This window comes from Brachyistius frenatus, unplaced genomic scaffold (genome assembly GCF_029030835.1).
Source record: "Brachyistius frenatus isolate BFR_SWC_R1_liver_20210118 unplaced genomic scaffold, ASM2903083v1 Contig_81, whole genome shotgun sequence".
Classification (NCBI taxonomy): Eukaryota; Metazoa; Chordata; class Actinopteri; family Embiotocidae; genus Brachyistius; species Brachyistius frenatus.
This window is the reverse complement of record NW_027210680.1, coordinates 1,381,655-1,401,928: the sequence shown is the minus strand read 5'-3', so window position 1 is coordinate 1,401,928 and position 20,274 is coordinate 1,381,655. Positions and strand designations below refer to the sequence as shown.

At 39.1% G+C, this 20,274-nt stretch overlaps 3 protein-coding genes across 4 annotated transcripts in view; 2 read left to right on the top strand and 1 right to left on the bottom strand.

Annotated features, from left to right (window-relative positions):
* LOC138627119 (tetraspanin-8-like) overlaps positions 1-20,274 on the top strand; it is a 67,372-nt gene that overhangs the window by 6,652 nt on the left and 40,446 nt on the right. The gene's annotated exons all lie outside the window — the stretch shown is intronic.
* LOC138627118 (tetraspanin-8-like) lies at positions 112-8,619 on the bottom strand. The gene is made up of 9 exons (XM_069709249.1): positions 8,469-8,619; positions 5,168-5,233; positions 4,478-4,594; positions 4,291-4,365; positions 4,093-4,188; positions 3,462-3,554; positions 2,612-2,683; positions 1,905-1,988; positions 112-1,274 (listed from the first exon to the last, which is right to left on the bottom strand). The coding sequence occupies exons 1-9, from the start codon at positions 8,526-8,528 to the stop codon at positions 1,140-1,142; spliced, it is 798 nt and encodes a 265-aa protein (XP_069565350.1). The 5' UTR covers positions 8,529-8,619; the 3' UTR covers positions 112-1,139.
* Positions 12,214-19,471, top strand: pus7l (pseudouridine synthase 7 like). Of its 2 annotated transcripts, none has more exons than XM_069709258.1 (10): positions 12,214-12,397; positions 13,641-14,463; positions 14,925-15,084; positions 15,215-15,434; positions 16,264-16,362; positions 16,498-16,579; positions 16,857-17,022; positions 17,542-17,668; positions 18,643-18,696; positions 18,784-19,471. In XM_069709258.1, the coding sequence occupies exons 2-10, from the start codon at positions 13,680-13,682 to the stop codon at positions 19,111-19,113; spliced, it is 2,022 nt and encodes a 673-aa protein (XP_069565359.1). In that variant the 5' UTR covers positions 12,214-12,397; positions 13,641-13,679; the 3' UTR covers positions 19,114-19,471. The 2 variants fall into 2 exon arrangements, with proteins under 2 accessions (XP_069565359.1, XP_069565357.1); XM_069709256.1 differs by having other exon boundaries at positions 13,638-14,463.

Here is a 20,274-nt window from a genome sequence, read left to right as displayed (position 1 = left end):
ACGTGGTCTGAGAAAATACCTTGACATGACAGAAGTAAGCTTGTAACCTAAAGGCTGGATGTTGTTTTCCCCGTATGATACAGATCATTTACATTTGATCAGTGAGACTGATGACAAGTAGCTCATTACTGTTTATTAGTCATTTTAATTAACATGTCCTCCTGATAATGTTACATGTAGACAAGTTTTGGCCCTGGTGTTAAAGTTTTGTGCATTTTAAACAACGTGTCATACCAATAAAGACAAAAAAAAAATGTTTTAATACACAAAATATCAACAGTAATTCTCAAAAACCCAGGAAACACACACACAATATAAACACAAAGTTGTTTTTCTTTCTTTTCTTAAACATATGAGGCCAGTTGAGTTACACAGTGGCTCAACCTTCATGTACAGTCTCCTTTCACTTATGCAGTAGAAAAGGAGTGACAGCAAGGCTAACGAACAGATGCAGCTCGATTTCAATAGTTGCATCCCTATCGCTAATGATACAGTGCCATGAACAGAAATACCAGATCCTGAACACTAATGTTAGAAAGCATTACAAATGTAAAACAATTAACTGCAAATCTGGACAAAATGTAAAAAACTCAAAGTTTGCAAATAAATTGATTGAATAGAAAATGTAAAATGTAAAAGCTGCAAAACCACAGAATACAGAAGTTCTCATTAAAACTGCAGAATACCCCAAACCTAAATTATTGCTTTTTTTGGAAACCACATTATCTTTAACAATCCCTTTTTAATTATTCACTCTATTTGCATATCTAACCACAATTTTCTGCATGCTGACATCATGCAGGTGCTTCTGGGGAGAAAACACCACAAGAGAGTTCAATTTACACACATCATCACTTATTTGATCCCCATTGAAGTGAGTGGTTGGAAATATGTGTGGTTATCACAAAGTAAGGGGATTAACTCTTTCACAGTATGTGCCATCTCTGGCAGTAAAATAAATGTTCTTTCAAGGGTGTTAAAGAAAACCTACCCAAGATTCATGATACTGGATGTTCAAGCATCATAAATTCATGTCGGTGCTATTCCCATTGTTCCCAAAGTTATTCTGCTAAATATGCAAACAGTATGACCTTCGCCACAGTGAGCAGGAGCCCCCCCCCCCCAAAAAAAAAAAGTAATCAGGTGTCCTCTGGAGCTTCTGTGAGAGTGGTGTAGTTGCCTGCTTTTGCCTCTGAACTGTAAACCACTGCAGGGGTTTCCTGCTTCTGGTTCAGCTGGCACAAGACGACCACAGCCAACACGACTGACAACACCTGAAGGATAGTGAAACAGAGACGCTTCTTTACTTCCTAGTCTTCCTTTGTTGTTTTAATCTTGTGTGAAAACACTGTTTCAAACAAAGCTGTAATTTTACAAAGAGCCATAGGGGGGCAGGAAAGACAAAGCAAAAGAAGAGACAAGTATTAGCCTGAGAAACACAGAAGAGTAGCTCTTGGTTCCGAAGGTGACTGGCTGCAAAGTCTGGAATACAATAAGAGCCTGTTTACCACAATTTATATGATTAAATTTAGTCAATTTTGTGTAAATTACCATTTACGTTTACATATTGATTTCAAATTAGTAATTTGAACACCCATTTTTAAGCTTCAGGTGCTCAGAAACAAATTGAAAATTGCCCACTTCCTGTGTTGTGATTACTTGGGAGGAAACTTTCAAATAAAACCAAAACTCTGGAAACTCTACTTCAGATGAGATTTTGTCAACAGCTGTGAATTACAGTCCATATAAGTCAAGTGACCTCATTAAAAGGAAAAAAAGAGCAAAAATAAAAATGACAATCATGGGGACCATTGGTGCATGTTGTGAAGGTTAGCATCAGAGTTGGAAATTTACAAGTGAAGTAGATTCAAGCTGGTGGGAAAAATCGCACAGATAGTACATACCCACAATAATGTGACTCCTAGCATCGTGCCCAAAAGGGTATCTACTAAAATCATATCATTCGCGATGACGGATGGAAGACATGGCTGAAACAGGAGAACAGATCAATCAATGAAAAACAAATCAATGAAAAATTTCTTTGTAGTTCCAACTATAAGAAAAGTTCAGGGAGACGGTGATAATGTTTTAAAAGCCGAAATGAAGACGAGAGTAGTTGAACTAGTGACTGAACTGATAATGAGTAACTGAATGATGCTTCATTTTATGCGATCAGAAACCAAATAGGTCAGAAAACCACCATTTGAAACGATTCAGTTCTCACTTGGTTTGCTGTTTAGGTCAGAATAAAATATTAAGAAGGAAATAGAAAAATGGCATGAAAAATGACTTAAAATCATTTTTATTTATTTATTTTTTTAATCATGATGAATGTAAAGTCTGATATGCTCCATTCTCTTCGGGAACTATATTTGACAAGACAAACTCAGTATAATTAGTTCCACACTTTACAATAAATTCCTGATTTTATTTTGATATTCTTAATAGGTGTTCCTTAAAATTCAACAGGTGTACTGTTGTTTTATGTGCACACACTCAGTAGTGTATGTTTAAATGGAGACAAGCTCTTTCTTGCATCAATGAACACAGCAACAGTTTACCCATGTACCTGTACATGTATAAATTAGCATATTGATTAGAATGACTTTACCTTGCCATAAATCATGATGGGCTCGTCACCCACCCTGTCCTTAAACAGGCTGCTGTGTCTGGGAGCAGCCACCTACAATACACAGACATGAATTATTTACTGAGTGACTAATGCAGTGTAACATGTGCTAATAGAGTAGATAAGAATAAGATCAAAAGTTTTTAGGGTATTTTTTTTTTTAACCTAAGAATTGAGACCAATCAGAAATTTTAACCCAATTCCCTTATAGTGCCACACGAAAGCCATAGGGATCTTAAAAAATTCTCAATTAAGGGTAATGTGAATGAATGTCCAACATTTTAAGGCTATTAAGCAGAGTTTTTTTTAGACATTCCCTTTTAAATCTGAAATATAATCCTTGTAGTGGCTCTGGATGAAAATCAGCGGATCCCCATCGTCAAGAGCAGGGGTCTAGTGCTACTTGTTCTTAATTTAAAATAGATACAGGAAGTGTTGAGTTTGTATCAATGCAATTCAGGCTTCAAGTTGACCTGAATCAATCAATACACCTTAAATGTCAAATGACAACTCTGACCATTGCATTTGTTGTCATTGGCTCGCTTGTGTTACATATGCTTTACAGATGATTGCATCCTAAAGCATGTACAAAATATAAATAAATTTAAAACGGACCAAGACAACTGTGAAGTCTTTAGTCTGGACTAAACCACAAAACTATAACCCTGGCAGAAATGAATTCTAAAGGGGGATGAATTTTGATCTACATTGTTAAAAATGATCTGATCCACAATGATACACAGAATTCATGAATTCTAACAATAATACAAGACATAACTGAGTCCTGGTATCCAAGAGTTTAGTACAGAAATGGAGTAGCTTCCACACTCACACATAGATTAGTGGACTCTTCAGTACACAGGCAGGATTCTGGGATGTCGTAGTTCCACTCCACGTAGCCTTGATCCAGTCCACAACACTCCCACTGAGAAGCAGGTCATTAGACTACAAAGTCAGAATTTGTAACTAAAAAACAAATCCAGATCCCACCTCCTAACGATCAATCTGCCTTCTCTTCTGAGCAGCATTTGATTGGTGCTACTTGCTTCTTGGCTTGGCTTGTGTTTTCAGGAAGATACAGCCCTGTCAAACTCTAGTCCATGTCTCCGTCATCAGCAGACTACATTCCTGAAATGCACTAGAATTTGAGTGTTTCCTCTGCTCTAAATTCAGCTGTCCTCCAAAAACATCAACGGTAAGGTGTTCATTTTATTAGTAGAGCGAGTGCTTCTGTATTTTGTGTTTCCTGTGTCTCAAAAATCAAGTTGACTTAAGTGTCTTTGTTTAGTTTTGCCTTTAGCCTGAAATGTTGTGTGTTGTTTTTTTTCATTATTATTATTGATTCATCACTCTCCAAAGCGCTTGGTAGCTCATCTTTCTGAGATTTCCCTGTTTAAAAATACACTTGAACTTGAGCATGACTTCCAGCACGCACACACACACACCCACACAAGGTTACCTACTTCTCTCTGGAAATAATTGAGGCCATCTATAAAAGTCTCACTGGCATTCGCCAGTGGCAACAGATCCAGGTATTGCTTCTTCACTTCTTTAGCCAACTACAAAAAAAAAGATATATAGGTAATTTTTTTAAGGCTTAATTGTGACTCAATGTGCACATACACAAAAAAAAAAACATTTCACTGTCGACTTGGAGATACCTGTGGTCGCGAAGCATATCCTTGAATTTCACTCGCAAGCATGAACAGTGAGCTGAGAATCATTCCAACTACAAACTGGGACACAAACACACATACACAGATACAGGAATCAGATTTGTATCCATTATATTTTATTAAAAATGAATATTAGTATACGAAAACAAAAATGTGCTTCTTCTTTTCCTACCACTATTAAAGCCCACTTCTTGTGTTTGCAGGCACCGAACGCACCAGTGATGGTCAAGAGCAGAATTATGATGGCAATACCGTACAAGACATGTAGGGTTGCGAGCATTTCCTGCGTCTGTGGGGCAAGCAAACAGAAGGTCAGTAGGCTGGGCGAACAGAGCGCAACCCGAGTTCAGCGCGCCATGTGAGAATGCATGCACACTGCGGAGACTTTTAACAGTCGCCGAGTTATTAGTTAAAGGAACATGTCAGTGTTTTTGCACGTTTAAACTCCCAAATAAACAATGCGCAGTCTAGTTTGTATTTTTCTGATCTCTTTTAAATGCATGCTAAACAGTTTTTTTTTTTTTAATTTGAATGTATTTTGAAGGCAGCCACTGGTTCCTCTACCGTGCCAAAAACATTCAACAGACACGGGAAACTTGTTTACTCGTTTTGCCACAAACATGCTAACGGTTGCCTGGTAACATGGCTTACAAAATGGTTAAATGCTTAAGTGTGATGTACAAAATACTGGTAAAACACACACACACACACACACACACGCACGCACGCACGCACGCACACACACACACACACACACACACACACACACACACACACACACACACACACACACACACACACCATTGGCAGAAGACTGCAAATCTACCCCTCCTGATAAGATTGCTGTAACTGCATGCGTTACCTGGTCCTCTCTGTGTAAGTATCCATGGCTAAACAGAGCGAATCCCAGCAGCAGGAAGCTGATGATCTGCAACAGCAGCAACACACTTAATTATTCATTACCATCAGGTCAGCAAACAGCAAGTATTTTAATGATTTATCATGTAGACCAAAAAATGACTTGTGAGATATAAATCTATTCATAACAAAAATGTGTAATCTTTATAAGTTGCAGGTTTTCTTTGTAATCAAGTTTTTTTAATGACCTATCGGCAACCAAATTGTTGCATATTGCAGTTAAGCTTTTAGTAACTCTTTAGGGACAGTGAATTAAACACTGAAACACATTCTGCCTCTGTAGCTTTTCAAGCTGAGGAGCAAATAAGGTCACAATTCCCGTCTAAAGCGTGTTGTCTGTTATTTTTGCAACTCTGCTTCCAACGACTCTCCCATCCACCCACCAGATGTCCTCAAACTTCTCCCCAGTGTTTCTGTCACCCGAGTCTCCACATCCACGTGACCCCTCCCCCCCCCCCGTGTCTCATTCCCCAATCCCCTCACTTGTTTCTTCCATAGACCTTTTTCGATGGCAGACATTTTGACAGTACAGGTGGGCTAATAACAGCTGCTTTACATTTAGGGGAGGTCCTCAATGGAACTGAGACATATCTAATTCCACCTGTGCTTTCACTGACGAGTTTAAATATCAGCCATATAAAAGGTCTATTCCCAATCAGCACACAGTAGCTATGCTGTATATACCGGCCATCTTTCCCAGGTCTTTTTCCAGATCGTCTCATCATTCATGTTCTGCATGTCGTTGCATTCTTGCCATCTCGAATGCTGTTTTGTTCCACTACCAGCGTAGCGCCTTCCTCTAAGCTTTTACTCAAACTACAACTACAGAGCTGTTGCTGCCTGTCTGGTGGTCTGCGTTTGGGTTCTCCTTCCTGCCGCCTCATACAAACTGGGACAGGAAAGATTAAAGAGCTGTCCCATTTGGATAGGCCTGAAAGCCTGGGCGCTGTAACTGTTTGGGCCCATGCATCAGCAGTTTATCTGGCGTAAGAAGGGCAAGGTATATATGACAAAAGCATCCCAACAGTCAGGTATGGAGGGGGGTCTTTTATGTGATGTGGCTGTTTTTTCTGCAGATCCTTTGGCATATCAAGCCACATTGAAGAGGAAAAACGTGTTAATCACTGGACTTTCTGGCAAGACAAATGATCCTGCAAGTATACATCCAAATCAACCAAAGCTTGGTGCAGGAGTACTTCCTGTATTAAACTTGAGTGCCATCTCAGTCCCAGATTTGAATCTCACAGAAAACCTGTGCTCTGGTTTAAAAAAAAGCTGAGGCAGCACAGAAACTCAAGAATATTAGTTAACTGGAACGTTTGCACCTCATGAACAGGCTTAAAATTCCTAAAGAGATGTGAGAAACTGTACCGGAAATGTCTGGCATCGCTCAAATGTTGGATATCACCGCTGCAACTTCCTGAGAAATCAATTCACTCATCTACATAGTCCACTGACAGATATACAAAGTTGTTGTTAATTCAATTTGTTTGTTCTCACTTCAACAGCTGACAATTATGTGTTTGTTCATTTAAATGACACTTTCTAATTTGTGTTTACGGTTGAACCTAGTTACTTATTTGGCTATATTATAAACTGGCAGCAGAACATACATTGAGTCAACATCAAATATTTTTCTTAATCGATTATTTAATATGTTTTTAATTGATCCAGCGTTTTATTCTTTTTCAGTGTACTGGTAATCTAACAGATGGTTTCTGCTGACTTTGATAGTCAATTTATTCTGTTTGACCCTCCCCATGAGCTGTTACAGGCCAGTACCAGTGTCACAAAGTCTGTTCTGTTGTGAGCCTCGGGGCCAAATCAAGAGGAAGGCTATGTTGGTACACAGCCTCCATGGAGAGTCAAGTGCCATTTTGAATCCATAAATACTTAACAAGAGAGAGGCAACAGTCAGACTATCAGAAAACAAGTGGCAGTTAAAGCACACCAGGGGGGACACTGCTTGAACATGACAAACCACATTGCACAATAAACCACATGTTGCACAATCCAGTTCCCATAAATGAGAGAAGAGGGATGAGGGTAAACAGAAACTTCCCAGGTTTGATAAACCTGATAATTAAACTGAATTACATTGAATAATTGATCTTTGGTCGTGTTGTCTGTGCTAATGTGGCTTGCTTGAACCACATTCTCGAGGACACATTTGAACCACATGTTAGTCTGAAATGTCGACATTTAAATGGCTCAGGAGAAGTTCCAAAGATCACAAATAGTGCATCAGCACTGTTTTATTTTTTATTTTTACCAGAACATTTTCACCTTTCTGTCTTTTTACACAGCCATTCTCTCTTGATGAACAAATCTCCATTTTCTTAGTTTTTCTTTTATTCCAAGAAAAGAATCAATTTGGGGACATCACCTTTTTTTTTTTTTTCATTTTCACAACAAACAATGAATCAATCAAGACAACAAACATTTATTTAGTGTTACAATTACACTGACTCATAATGCTGACTAATCACCCAACACATTGTGTAACATCGTATTAGCATGTACTATAGTGTTAAATGTTAGAAGGGAGTTGTATTAGTTATTTTAAGGGCCTTTTGCTGCTCAACTATTATTGTTTTTTTGTTATGTAAAACAAAACAAAACAACAACAAAATTGGCTTATTTTTCCTGGTGAGATTACCACCACATCCATCACCTGTCCTCTACGAAGTTCACTTCTTTTTTTTTCTCCGATGTGTTTATTCCAACACATTTAGAATTTCAAAGTTACTCTCAGAAGTTCCAATAGCAGTGCAACTGGAATACCTCAAAATATTGTATCACATCTATTGAACAAGTCCCACTGAAAAGGATTGAAATGGGCTATATTAAATATCCAGCTGCATGAAGCTTTCATTCTTATGGTGTATAATAGAGTAATAAGTCAGGGATTCTTCGTGATAAAAGTTCAGGCATTAAGAATATCTCTGTTCCCTGTGATCGCGTACACCACACAAGTCCAAATTCTGCTTTTTATTTTTCTGTGGAAAAATGGCAATAACAATTACGCATACTGCCCCCCACAAAAGGCTTTTAAAATAACACCCAACCCACGTCACTGGTGGTGCCAAATACGAAACATTCACACGTTAACTCAGGGCACTCTGGGAAAACCCCGTTACTTATCTCAACACAATAAAATACGAACAATAATCTTCACATCTGCTCACTCACGTCGTTCAGCGGAATCGTTTGTAAAGGGCAGCAGAGACAGGAAACCCACTTACCGCGATCAAACTTATCACAACGATGTAGCTCCGCTTCAACCACACGTTCACTTTGCCCATGTTGTAAACAACTTTCTGTCAAAATAAATCCAAGTGCTGTTGACACACCGAGAACTGTGAGTTTAATGAAGAGAAGCTTGGTTGGGCTCGATGGGTGTAGACTAGACCGGATAAACCCCGCTTGTCGTGTTGTGAAAGTCCCTCCCCAATCTGGAAAGAGGGGGGTAGACGTGTGGCGTTGGAAAGGCATTTATAAAGAAGTACACATTGTTGTTCTTTTTCTTCTTCTTCTTTTTTTTTTTTACTTTAATGGTCCTTTTTCTGGTTTTGGGGTGTCTTGTTTGGAATCAACTGCTCAGTGAGGTGTTTACACTTTTCTTTGTGACAGACTTTACAGTTTAAAGTCTGTCACAAAGATAAGTATTGTTACGTTGTACAACGTATTTATTGACAGATTTACAGTATGACCCTGTTAACCAGTAGTTGAAAAAGTATTCAGATCCTTTGCTTAAGTAAAATTACCATGCTGCAACGTAAAAATACTAGAGGTAAAAGTCACCCATTAAAATCCTACTTAAGTTAAAGTACAGAAGAATAAGGAACAAAATTCCATGAAATAATGAAGTGAAAGTTCTCATTTTGGTTCCCCTGACTGATAACCTATATGAATATCTACGACATTAGTAGATTACTAATCCTGCAGTATCAGTGTGTTAACAGGATATTACTGTTGTATCTGCTGCAGGTGGAACTGGTTTGAACTACTTTACAGTTTGGAGAGAAAAAAAAAAAATCACAAAGTGGCGGAGCTGTTAACAACTCAGACATCTGAAACATGACCCTGACCACACACTGCTGGTTGTAAGACGTCAGAAGACAAACAAGTTGGAAACCATTAGTTTCAACTTGGTTGAAGCCTGTTTTATTATCCATTGTGTCAAATCTTAATCTGAAAAAAAAAGTTAAATGAATAATTTATTTTATTTTTTTGATTTGATTTTATACATTTTATTAATATATATATATATAAAATATAGTGTCGCAGAAAGTAAAATGTTTTCCTCTGAAATGAAAAACTAAAGCAGTAAATACTTCGATAAATGTACAGAGTTACTTCCCACCACTGCTGTGCTGTGTGGGAGATTTGATCACAGGTGAGCTGCCATGAAAGGTGTCCACTTGGAGGAACCAGGGGTTAAGCCACCATTATACAATTAGTGGGCATCCCGCTCCACCATCTGGGACACCGCCACCCTCAAATAAACGTAGTAAAGAAAACATCATATCAGGTTGTCAGTAGTGCACGTGACTACATCACTGTAGTTATGACCATTTGACAGATTCATCGTTCGCTGGAGAGGAAATATTTGTGTGCACAACAAGACAAAAGAACAGCTCCTCATAAATCCACAGTATAATGTAAAATCTGATTGTTATTTTTGTACTGACAAAATTAGTATTTAGCATAAAGCGAGAGGAGCAAATTGTGGTCTAAAAACTTGACTTGATTCAGCTTTATAGATGTTTTTAGTGAGACAGATTTGAAAATGCTTACGACACAGTGAAGTGGGCCCATGTGACCGCATGTGGCTCTGAGGGGGTGTTTATGTTACTACATGCAACACATTTTTTCTGGAGGGCAAAGCACACGTCCATAAAGACACGTATATGGCGCTTTCTTCGTGTCCCGCGCTTCCTTATGCTTCACTCAACTTCACCAATGCAAATCGGGAAAATCTTTGGCATGCACTCACACATCTGTTTGACATGAAGACACAGAAGGATTCTGTGCCGCAGAGGATGTTGGTGGGCGGACTGACATAAAGGGTCAAAACACCCCAAAGACTTTACTGTTGCCCCTCTTGTTGTTCCCCATAGTCTAGATTGTGAAAAACAATCTGCTTGCATTATGCTGAATGCATAATCATCCTCATTTATACATGTTTTGCATGGCTTTTTGCCTCATTTTCCCTTTGTTGAAGTACTTATTAAAGCTCCCTGAAAGTACTTATTTATGCACACAAACCCTGTTGATCTTTTCACATGTCTAAGGGGTATCTGTACAGTGCTTCTTGCATATTGAGCTTTACATTTCTGGGAAAGACACGGGGATAGGCTTGTTATATCCCCAGCTCCCATTGTTTTTGAATTCTTTGTTTCCTGCGGGGCACACAAACACTCCATCCTAATCTTAAACACTGTGAGGGACTCTTCAACAGTCGTGTGAATCTTAATCGGAGCGTACACTTACATCATTATCATTGAAGCATGGCGTTTTGGGGTCTTATTTGGGGAAAGCCAACAAAAACATTACACGTTTGTGAAGGTATTCTCTGCTCTAAACTTGTTCGCCAGATGTAAGTCCTTCCTCACTCCCAGGAAAACACTTTCAGAGCTTTCTGCCAAAGCAGCTGAAAGCAGCATCACAAGTACTGGAAATACAAAATCACTGTAAATATGATTACTGTGCAATCTGTAGTCAGTGCTTCCAAGATTTGCAGGAAGCTGTGTAACTAACATGGATCTACAACCTTGAACTAAAGCCTAAATTTCAACTGTCAGGAAAAGGACTTTCACTCCGGAGAATCTGCTTTCATTCTATTTCTTTCCCGTCAACACTCTGGCTGTTGTTTTTTTTTTGTAAAGGCTGCAGATGACCTATTGCTTTGGTCACAGGACATCTCTCAAATGTTGCTAAAAGAGTCCCTTTTCCTCTCCTTTCTCAGCACTCTGGTGGAAGAAATGATTGTCAAACAAAATGCTAGGTTTTTTTGTGCACAATTATGCATACATTCATGATGAGAGAGTGGTAGTGTTTACGTAGTTATCAAATAGGTAATTTCCTGTCTCCAATCTCCATAATTTATAATGTGTGCGCATATTTTGAAGTGCATATCCGAGAACTGCTCAAGTTGCTTTCAGTTAATGAGTGCTATAAATTAAAAACGTAATTCTTATTATGAGTGGTGTCTGACCACAATTAGTGGGAGTTAGTGCCAGGAAACTACATACCCACTGGTGAGGAACCTGCCAGTTCTTAAGAATCAATCATATTACATTTATAAAATCAGTAATAGATGAAGAACATATGTTTTGTTTGTTTCTAATGTAATATAGAATGTATACTACTACTACAAGTACTATTATTGCTACTAATTGACCATATTGATTACTACTACTACTACTAATTAATACAAATGATAATAATAACATAGATATTAAAATAATTGTTAATGTTAGACAGTAAAAAATACAATAGATAGGCTACTCAATAAATTTAAAAAAAATATGATGAAATGTATTGCTGAAACATTACAGTGCATAAAGAAAAGTGCTATTGTAACAGTCACTTCAAGATCCACTTTGTAGCCTTTCATTGGCTCATAATCACATTATCAAGTTATTGCAGGTTTAACTTTTAATTTATGTAGGCTTGATTTGCTGTAAAACGATGTCCAAAATGATATATTCTGGGGAAAGTAGTGTGCTGCTGCAGAATTGTATATCACCATGATCATCATCATCCTGTTGGTATACTTCCATATGATTTACAACGCTATGAATATATTATGTTGAACATTCAAGATTCTTCTTTGTCACGTCCCTGAATTGGGCTTGAAGTTCAGGTTAAGTCCTCCCACCACGGATCCGTCGCTCCTCCCCGCCGTCATTTTTTTTTTTTTTTTTCTTTCCGCTCCCTTTAAGAAAAGTCACATGACCGTCACGTGACGCGGAAGTAGACGGAAGCCTTTCAGCGTGGTTGTGTTTACAAGCGTCTCCTTTACACACGGCATGCAGGCCCGTTTCGTAAACAAACAGTTAAGTTATTATTACTAATTCGTAACACACTTATATTCCCATTCAAAGGCATCAATTTGATTCGCTTTTCTTTGTCGTAGAAGGCACGGCTCTCTGTCACCAATGTCGAGGTAGGTCTGTGCGCTGGATAACACATATTACTTCTAAATAGACGGGATATTACGCGTGTATAATTCAATGTTTACGCGGATATAAAGCGCCCCGTCAGTTTCCTAAGAAACCTGGTGTCATTTTTTTTTTTAAATTTTAAATTTTTTTTTTTTAAAGCGTGTCTCATCTGCAGCAGGCTACAGATCCGGCCGCGAGTAGTGTCTCTGTGCGTGTGTTAGCATATTCGGGTCAATATAAGATGTTTGACAGGTGTTGCGCCAAAAAAAAAATACGGCTTTCTATCCGCGGGAGCGCGCGTCTCCTGCGAAAGCTGCGCTGTATTTCCCCCCCCCAAGTTGGTAAATGTGGGAAGCTGCTTTCGTCGATATCAAAACAGTCACAACGTGAACATACACCTCACTGAAATGTGAAATAGAAATAGAAAAAAAAAAAAAAAAAAGGACGAAGGAGTAAAATGTACAAGATTAGAAGATGTACAACATTTGTACTTTTACAAAAGTAGAAGTATAAAGTTGCGCGCAATGGAAATACTCAAGTAAAGTAGAAATAGCTCACATTTGTACTTAAGTACGGTACTTGATTAAATGTGCTTCGCTTTCATTCCGTCAGTGTGTGTTTACAGGCAATACTGTTATTGGATTGATATGTCCTCCCTTTATATTTGGAAACTTGTTGTTAAACATGATTCACAGGTGGGTTATATTGAATTATTATCCTTATGACTCTATTTGTTATTTTACCTTTTCTAAGCCTCAGATTATAACCCACCCTGTCCTCTTTTTTTTTTTTGTAACCAGTTTGAATATCTTCAAAAGAGAAATATGCCTACAACCTATTCAATATGTTTTGCATTTGCTAAACAGGGATTGCAGCGTCCACGTTGCCACTGAAAGATTCTTTTTGCCTCGCTTGATTTCATTTGTGAGGGTTATATATCTTTAAGATTTTAGCTTTCAGTCCTTTTTACCAGTTTAAAATAGCTTTAAAGGACTCCGATTTTGGCGGACAATCATTTTACCACAGATGTTTGGAAAATCCCACAAGTTAGTTGAAAATTAAATTTGTTCAGACAATATTTTTCATTTAGTCGCATTCCACATAATTGTATTTGACACAGCCTGAAATTGCTTTTTGCGCAGGAATTGTTCTAACTGTCATTAAAGTAATTTGACTTGTTTTGTCTACAGCAACATTACAATCATTGCAGATTTCACATTTTATTTCTTTCCTTTTCACCAGCAGGAATTAGTAAAAACTCTGTTGTATTTGGATAGAGTGACCATGAAGCAGGGCAGTCAGGCTGCGAACGTCCCTGCATGCTTCATATCCAACCATGAGGGTTTTCTTGGAACCATCAAAAACTTTATCGAAGACTTTGTGGTGACCGAGATTGACATTGACGGACAGCGTGTTAAAACAGCCGCACAGACACCAGGCTGTGCCTCCTCCGATGGAAACAACAAAACCAGTGCAGACTGTCAGGAGAACAGTCATTCCTCAGGCTCACGGGACACTGATGTTTCACTGGAGTGGGGGGTGGATGTCCCCCTGACCAGTCTGGGGAGTTTTGATTTAGGTGTGATTTTAGGTCAGTCGGTCAGTGAAGAGCTCGAGCATTTTGTGTTGACTCTTCGAGATAAAAAGCCCACCGAGCTGGAGCTTTCTTTGGGATCTTTTACTGACAAACACCAGAGAGCCAACGTCCACCGGGCCGTCAGGCACCGCTTCCCCTTCCTCATGACTGTCACCATCCAGCCCGAGATCAGGGTGAGGGAAGACCCGGACTACAGAGAGCTCTCGCAGCTGGTCAAAGAGGACGAAGCAGAGGACTTTTTCAGGTTTATAGATGCTAAAGTGCGAGGCTCGTCTTATACATTTGGGCCTGATGACAATAAGGACCACAGGACGGCAGTCCACCACTTCCTGAACCGAAAGTTTGGGAAACTGGTGGAGACAAAAAGCTTCAACGAACAGGGGAGGACGTCAATCTCGGTGAGGCTGAGAGAGCGAGGGAGGCCGAAGAAGAGAACCGCCGACGAACGGAAAGAAGAGGAAGTTTACACAGGTAAGGTGCAGGAGTGTAATTTTGAATCAATTGATTATTCCCTCAATTAAAACATGAAATATCATGGAGATATTCAATAGCGATAAAAAGCTTCCCAAGGCCCAAGGTGACATCTTTAGATTGAGTATTTTTGTCCAACCAACACTTTAAAACATGTTTATAGCAGAAAACAATGAAAGTTTGTTTTTCTTGTTAAAAAATAAAAGACTATTTCGGTGAAACAGCTTTCAAAATTGTTGTCTACTTAATTACCTGCATATGACAAAAATCCTAAAACGCAAGCAGAGAAACTCTCAGCATACATCATCACAATCACACGCACCAACTGATACATTTCAACGAGACTGATTTTTTATTTTTTTATTTCAAGATGTAGGAGAAATAAGAGGATTTCAAATCAGATTTGCCATAAACACTGAGGATCAGATTAAAAACACAGCTGTGTCGTGTGCGTCTTTCAGCGTTCACTCTGTGTAAGGAGAACCTGGAGACTCTGGAGGCCATCAGCTACATGGCAGCAGCTCTCGGGGTCCTGCCGTCAGATTTCACCTACGCTGGCATCAAGGATAAGAGAGCCATCACCTACCAGTCCATGGTGGTCAAGAAGGTCTCCCCTCAACGGTAGTGCTTTGTTTCTTTCATCGATTGGTTTTTTTTTTTTTTTTTTTTTTTTTCCTGATTCACAAACTGGTGAGACATGAACAGTCTTTGGATGTTGTGGTTCTACGGCTGCGTATGTATGTATCTTTAGGTTGAAAGAGAAGACGGCAGAGTTCGACAGGAGAGGGATGCGTCTGTCTCAGGTCCGCTCTGTCAGCGAGCCTCTCAGGCTCGGACGACTCCAGGGGAATCACTTTGACCTGGTGGTCCGTGACCTGAGGCCACACGGGGCCAGTGATACACACTCCTCTGGCACAGATGTACACTCTCGCCTGGCAGCACTGGTAAAGGAAGCGGTGGAGAACGTCAAGGTACGATTCGCTTTGTTTGCCAATGTCAGGTAACGTTAGTTTTAGTTTGTCGACAACACATTTTTCAGCACAATGTGTGTTTACATTTGGACAGAAAAGTAGATCTTTTCACGCCCAGGTATTTCTTTATTTTTTTTTTTTAACACGTGCGCCATCACAAATGATCTACTTTTAAGTTATGTTATCACTTCATATAGACATTACAAACATTATACGAACAGAGTTTTACTCCAAATTGTATTTTACATGCTTCTTTGTTATAAAAGCGTAGTCTTGCTTAATGTCTTGAAGGAGTGATGAGCCCGTTTGGTAAAATGATACATTAACAGGGCACCATTTACACGTTAACATTATATTGCAATATGTTGGATTAATGACACTAAAGTCTTTTGAATTTTTTGTTATTTAATGAAAAGACCAAAATCATCATAACGTGAACCTACTGACACTCATTTCCTGCTTAAACAAAGCCTGATATTTCTTCTTCCTCTGTGCTGTAAAGCTGAACCCAGTATTCATGTCACTGGGTGAAATGTTCCTTTGTTTTCATGACCATGAGCTGCTGCTATAAATACTCACTACTAGGGCATCACGTGTATTAATCCGCAGCTGACAATAGTCCCCAATGAGTGCAGTGTTTTCTGTTTAATGTTTTGCTGAAAACTGCGGTGGCCAGCTGTTGTTAATTATTTGAATCAAAGAAAAATACAAAACGATACCTACGTAAAACTAAAACAGAAGGATAGTCTGTTGTTTCTGTTGCACTGCTGCTTCAAACTGTAGCTGCAGTATCCACTGCCACGTGTACCTTTGTTGTTTGTGTTTGCAGACCAGAGGTTTTGTGAACTACTACGGACCGCAGAGGTTTGGGAGCGGACAGAGTGTTCAGTCTGATCGAGTAGGACTCGCTCTACTGAAAGAGGACATGGTAGGTGTTGGAGACATTTACTACGTGCGGAACTGCGTAACACTGCCTCTAATACTGGCACATTGGGATGAGCTGCACCCAAAAGCTCGTCAGAATATACAGCGCTGTGTTGATATATATTGTTGTGTGTGCTAGGTGAGTGGTGTGCGTCTCTTCTTCACTCCAGAGGAAGGCGATGATCCTCAGAGTCACGCCAAGAGACACTTCCTCCAAACAGGTTAGAGCCGAGACTGCACGCGAACGTCATTTAATGTGTCCTGTTTTTGAATCAAATGTTGAATACGAATAAAATGACAAGTCTGCGGTGTGTTTATGGGACCCCGTCATGTTTTTATGGTGGAAAGAGCAAGTTTCATAAACCGAGTTTTGGTGTATTAAAATGGCTTTATCGTAAATCTTTTTCAGCATCTGGGAATTCAACCTGCTCCGAGTGTTTTATTTTCTTGTTTCGCTCTCTGTTTTTGACTCTCGTCTCTCTTGCTGCTTCATACCAGATAACGCCAAAGAGTCTTTGGCGTTGATGCCGTTGTCCAAAGCCAGGGAGCGGCTGATGCTTCGGGCCCTGAACCGCTACGGTACAGGTCCAGATGGGTGCGCCCAGGCCTGGCTCAGTCTGCCGCACAGCATGAGAGTTTTCTACCCTCATGCCTACTGTAGCCGGTCAGTGTAAATCCACACCAACATTTTATGGGTTTTCGAGATCAGCTCAAACACAAACATCTTGACTCTTTTGAACAGTTACTGCAGCACCTACGAAATTAGTACATTGTTTCTAGGCGTAACACAGGGCTCGTTCGTGTCGTCTGTAAATGATCGTTGCATTTGAGTCACAAAGCTAACATCTGATTTTTACAGTCTTTTAACAATACTTAATAAGTAATTGTTTATGTCTTTGAGAATATCTTTAGGACAGCGCTGAATGTCCTGAAGTGTTGTGTGTGAAATGAGTGTCCAAAATGATAGTTATGGATTTTTTTTTTTTTAATGGATTTGGGCATCACCTTTCACCTTTCAGTCATTAACAGATTCTTATTGATAAGGGATTCACTTTCTTTTGATGAAATAAAACATAATAATAAATGACAATAACATAAAATTGATACTAAGTCATTGGAAATTAAAGCCAGCTCTCTTTAATTCTTCATTCATGGTAATTGTGTTTGTGGTTGTGGTTGTCAGAGTGTGGAACGAGGCGGTGGCACACAGACTGGCTACAATGGGTCACAGTGTGAGACAAGGAGACCTGGTGTGGAGGCGGGAAGGACACGGCAAAACGGAGGACAGTGGAGAAACGAGTGCTGCTCAGGTGAGAAGGGATAGAAAATACAAAAGGACATTAACTTCATGTCGTAATATTGTTATGATGTGATTTCATCAGGATGTGCAAGGGAGAGGCCACATGAAGCCTGCTGGAAGACTACAAGCTGATATAGATATTGCAATCCATATAAACACTATTTCATAAATTACATTGTTGTAAAAACTAATATTAAAGTAATCCACACTAAAATGTTTAAAACGGCTAAAAGATTCCTTAGAAGATACACGGAGCCGTAGAATATTATTTAATATGTTGTATGTAATGCAGCTGCCTTTTTGCTATGATCAGAGCAAACCCATTTGCTGCTTCAACTCAAACCAGTTTCAATGTAGATTTTAAACCCAAATCCAGCTAGTGTTCCTCCGCATTGACCTCAAGTCTGAGAGGGTAAAGTTTGGCCTCATATTCCAACTGTAGACTGTGGACGGGCCAAACACAAACGAGGAGGAGGTTTTAATCTCAGTATTGGCCGGATTCCAAGGTTGAGAGATGAAAACCGAATCTTGGTCTTTCACTGCAAAACGAAAACAGTTATCGTTGTTTTTTGTTTGATTGCCGGAGAAGGGGTGTCAACATCAGGAAGTGAAACAGCTCATTCAGCACATCTAATCGTTGTGGTTATTGTGTGTTAATATCTGTTTCCTTCAGTGAGATTAATTACTCCTCCAGATCACGGCAAATGGCAGATTAGAGGTGAATAATCTGGTTGTTGTTTTACACACGCTTGATACTGCGACTCTGCAGTTTAACACACTGTAGCGTAATGATATCTTTGTTAGAGTTTCATTTAGTGTGATTTTGCTGCATTTTTCTTGTAACCCAGAGATGTCTCACGGTCATTTCAGCAGTAAACAAAGTTAATCAAGGACACAGTTTTGTGATCTCCTGGTCTTTGGACAGACTCTCAGTGTGAGGACAGTCACATTTTCAGTGTCAGTGACATCTCTTTGCTTTTCCAGATCCATGTGGTGACAGACGAAGAGGAGCAAGGGGCAGTGTACACACTAGAACAAGTATGGAATTTAGGGAGCTACGTGTACTTCTACTAAATCTTTTTATTTGTACTTAAAACACTATCGTGTCCTTCATTATCCCGTCAGGTGTTATTACCGATGCCAGGAAACACTGTGAAGTACCCAGAAAATGCCATGGGGACTTGGTACGAGGAGAGACTGGCAAGAGACGGACTGGACGACTGTCGGTTCAGAGTCAGCAGCCTCAAACTGAACCTGCCGGGCTGTTACCGCCCCCTGCTGGCCGTTCCACACAACCTAAACTACCAGCTGCAGAGAGCAGCCAAAGCAGAGGTTGGAGGAGCGATGACGGGAGGAAGGAAGCAGGACTCACTCGCTCTCACCTTAAACTTTGACCTGGACTCCTCCTGCTACGCTACCATCTGCCTCAGAGAGATCATGAAGTGTGACCCCTAAAGCTCAAGGGGAGATTGTTTTTCTGTTTGTGTCAACTTTCAATGAGAAATTATTATTATTGTTATTTTTTTTTTTTTTTTTTTTAAATTCTTTGGAGAAAAGATGCATCTTTTTGTAACAAACACTTGGTTTTTTTACCTCCATTGACAGTGACTGTGATACATTGTCAATGGCCTTTTGGTTTGTTGTTGAAGTACAGAGTAGCAAAGTGTTGTCATACGTAGAAAAACCCTAATGTGCAGTTGATAAAATATCAAATATCAGTATAATGAAAAAAGGGGCCACTGCCAAATGTTAGCAACTTTAAATGTAAAACCATGTAAACAGTTTGTGTTTTGTGTCATGAATAAAACCTTTATAATAATTAGAAATCAGTGCATTTTTTGCAAGTTTTTTTTCAATTGTCTGCACATTTATTTTGAAATTTCAAGTTTTCCCAATCAGTGTTTTGAGCTTTAGCTTCTTCATTGACTGTAGTGTTATACTAGTTACAAAGTAACTATACAATCTTAACTGTGTCCGTCTTATGCATTACTGTATACCATAAAGATGCGAAAATAAGATTGTATGTATCTGACCAACATTTCTGCAACAATTTCATTCTCTCTTTATCCTTTTCAAATAATAAAAAATAAATTAGTGACAATAAACAACAATTTTAAGAATATAAGGAAACATACCTATTGAATTTATGAAAAAAAAACATTTTCCAAATATGAAAAGACAAATTCTCTAGTTTTGCCTCTGAAGAGTTAAATTCTTTCACTGTCAAAATGGAGACAACTGGTCAAGAAACAACCTGAATTACTTTGAAGTGTTTTTATTCCAACATAACATTTCTTTGCAAAATAAGTCATAGTTATTATTCTAGATTTTTCTGTTATCAAAAGAAAAGCAGGGCGTTGTGTCTAAAAGATGCAGACACAAATGTTTCTGCTTAGAAACCAAAAGTCAATCTGTTGGCACTTTCAAAAGTTCATTGGATCTTTGTGTGCATTGAAACAGTTTCCAGTACACTTAATTTGATCACATTTCCATTAGGAACACACTACAAACTGAACAGTGAAGTAAAAACTGTGATATGGATTTGGGATGCTGCATACATTTAGGTTATTGTACTTCCCACTAACCACCACAAGATGTAGACGACAGACCAGACTT

Bases quoted from the DNA above. Each gene is read 5' to 3' on its own strand.
- LOC138627118 (XM_069709249.1), bottom strand. From the start codon at position 8,528: ATGGGCAAAGTGAACGTGTGGTTGAAGCGGAGCTACATCGTTGTGATA. The intron at 4,366-4,477 runs GTAGGAAAAGAA...TTTGTGTCCCAG, and splicing joins AGAAGTGGGCTTTAATAGTG to TTTGTAGTTGGAATGATTCT. The intron at 4,189-4,290 runs GTATCTCCAAGT...TTTTTTTTGTAG, and splicing joins GATATGCTTCGCGACCACAG to TTGGCTAAAGAAGTGAAGAA.
- pus7l (XM_069709258.1), top strand. From the start codon at position 13,680: ATGAAGCAGGGCAGTCAGGCTGCGAACGTCCCTGCATGCTTCATATCC. The intron at 16,580-16,856 runs GTTAGAGCCGAG...GCTTCATACCAG, and splicing joins GAGACACTTCCTCCAAACAG to ATAACGCCAAAGAGTCTTTG. The intron at 17,023-17,541 runs GTCAGTGTAAAT...TGTGGTTGTCAG, and splicing joins CCTCATGCCTACTGTAGCCG to AGTGTGGAACGAGGCGGTGG.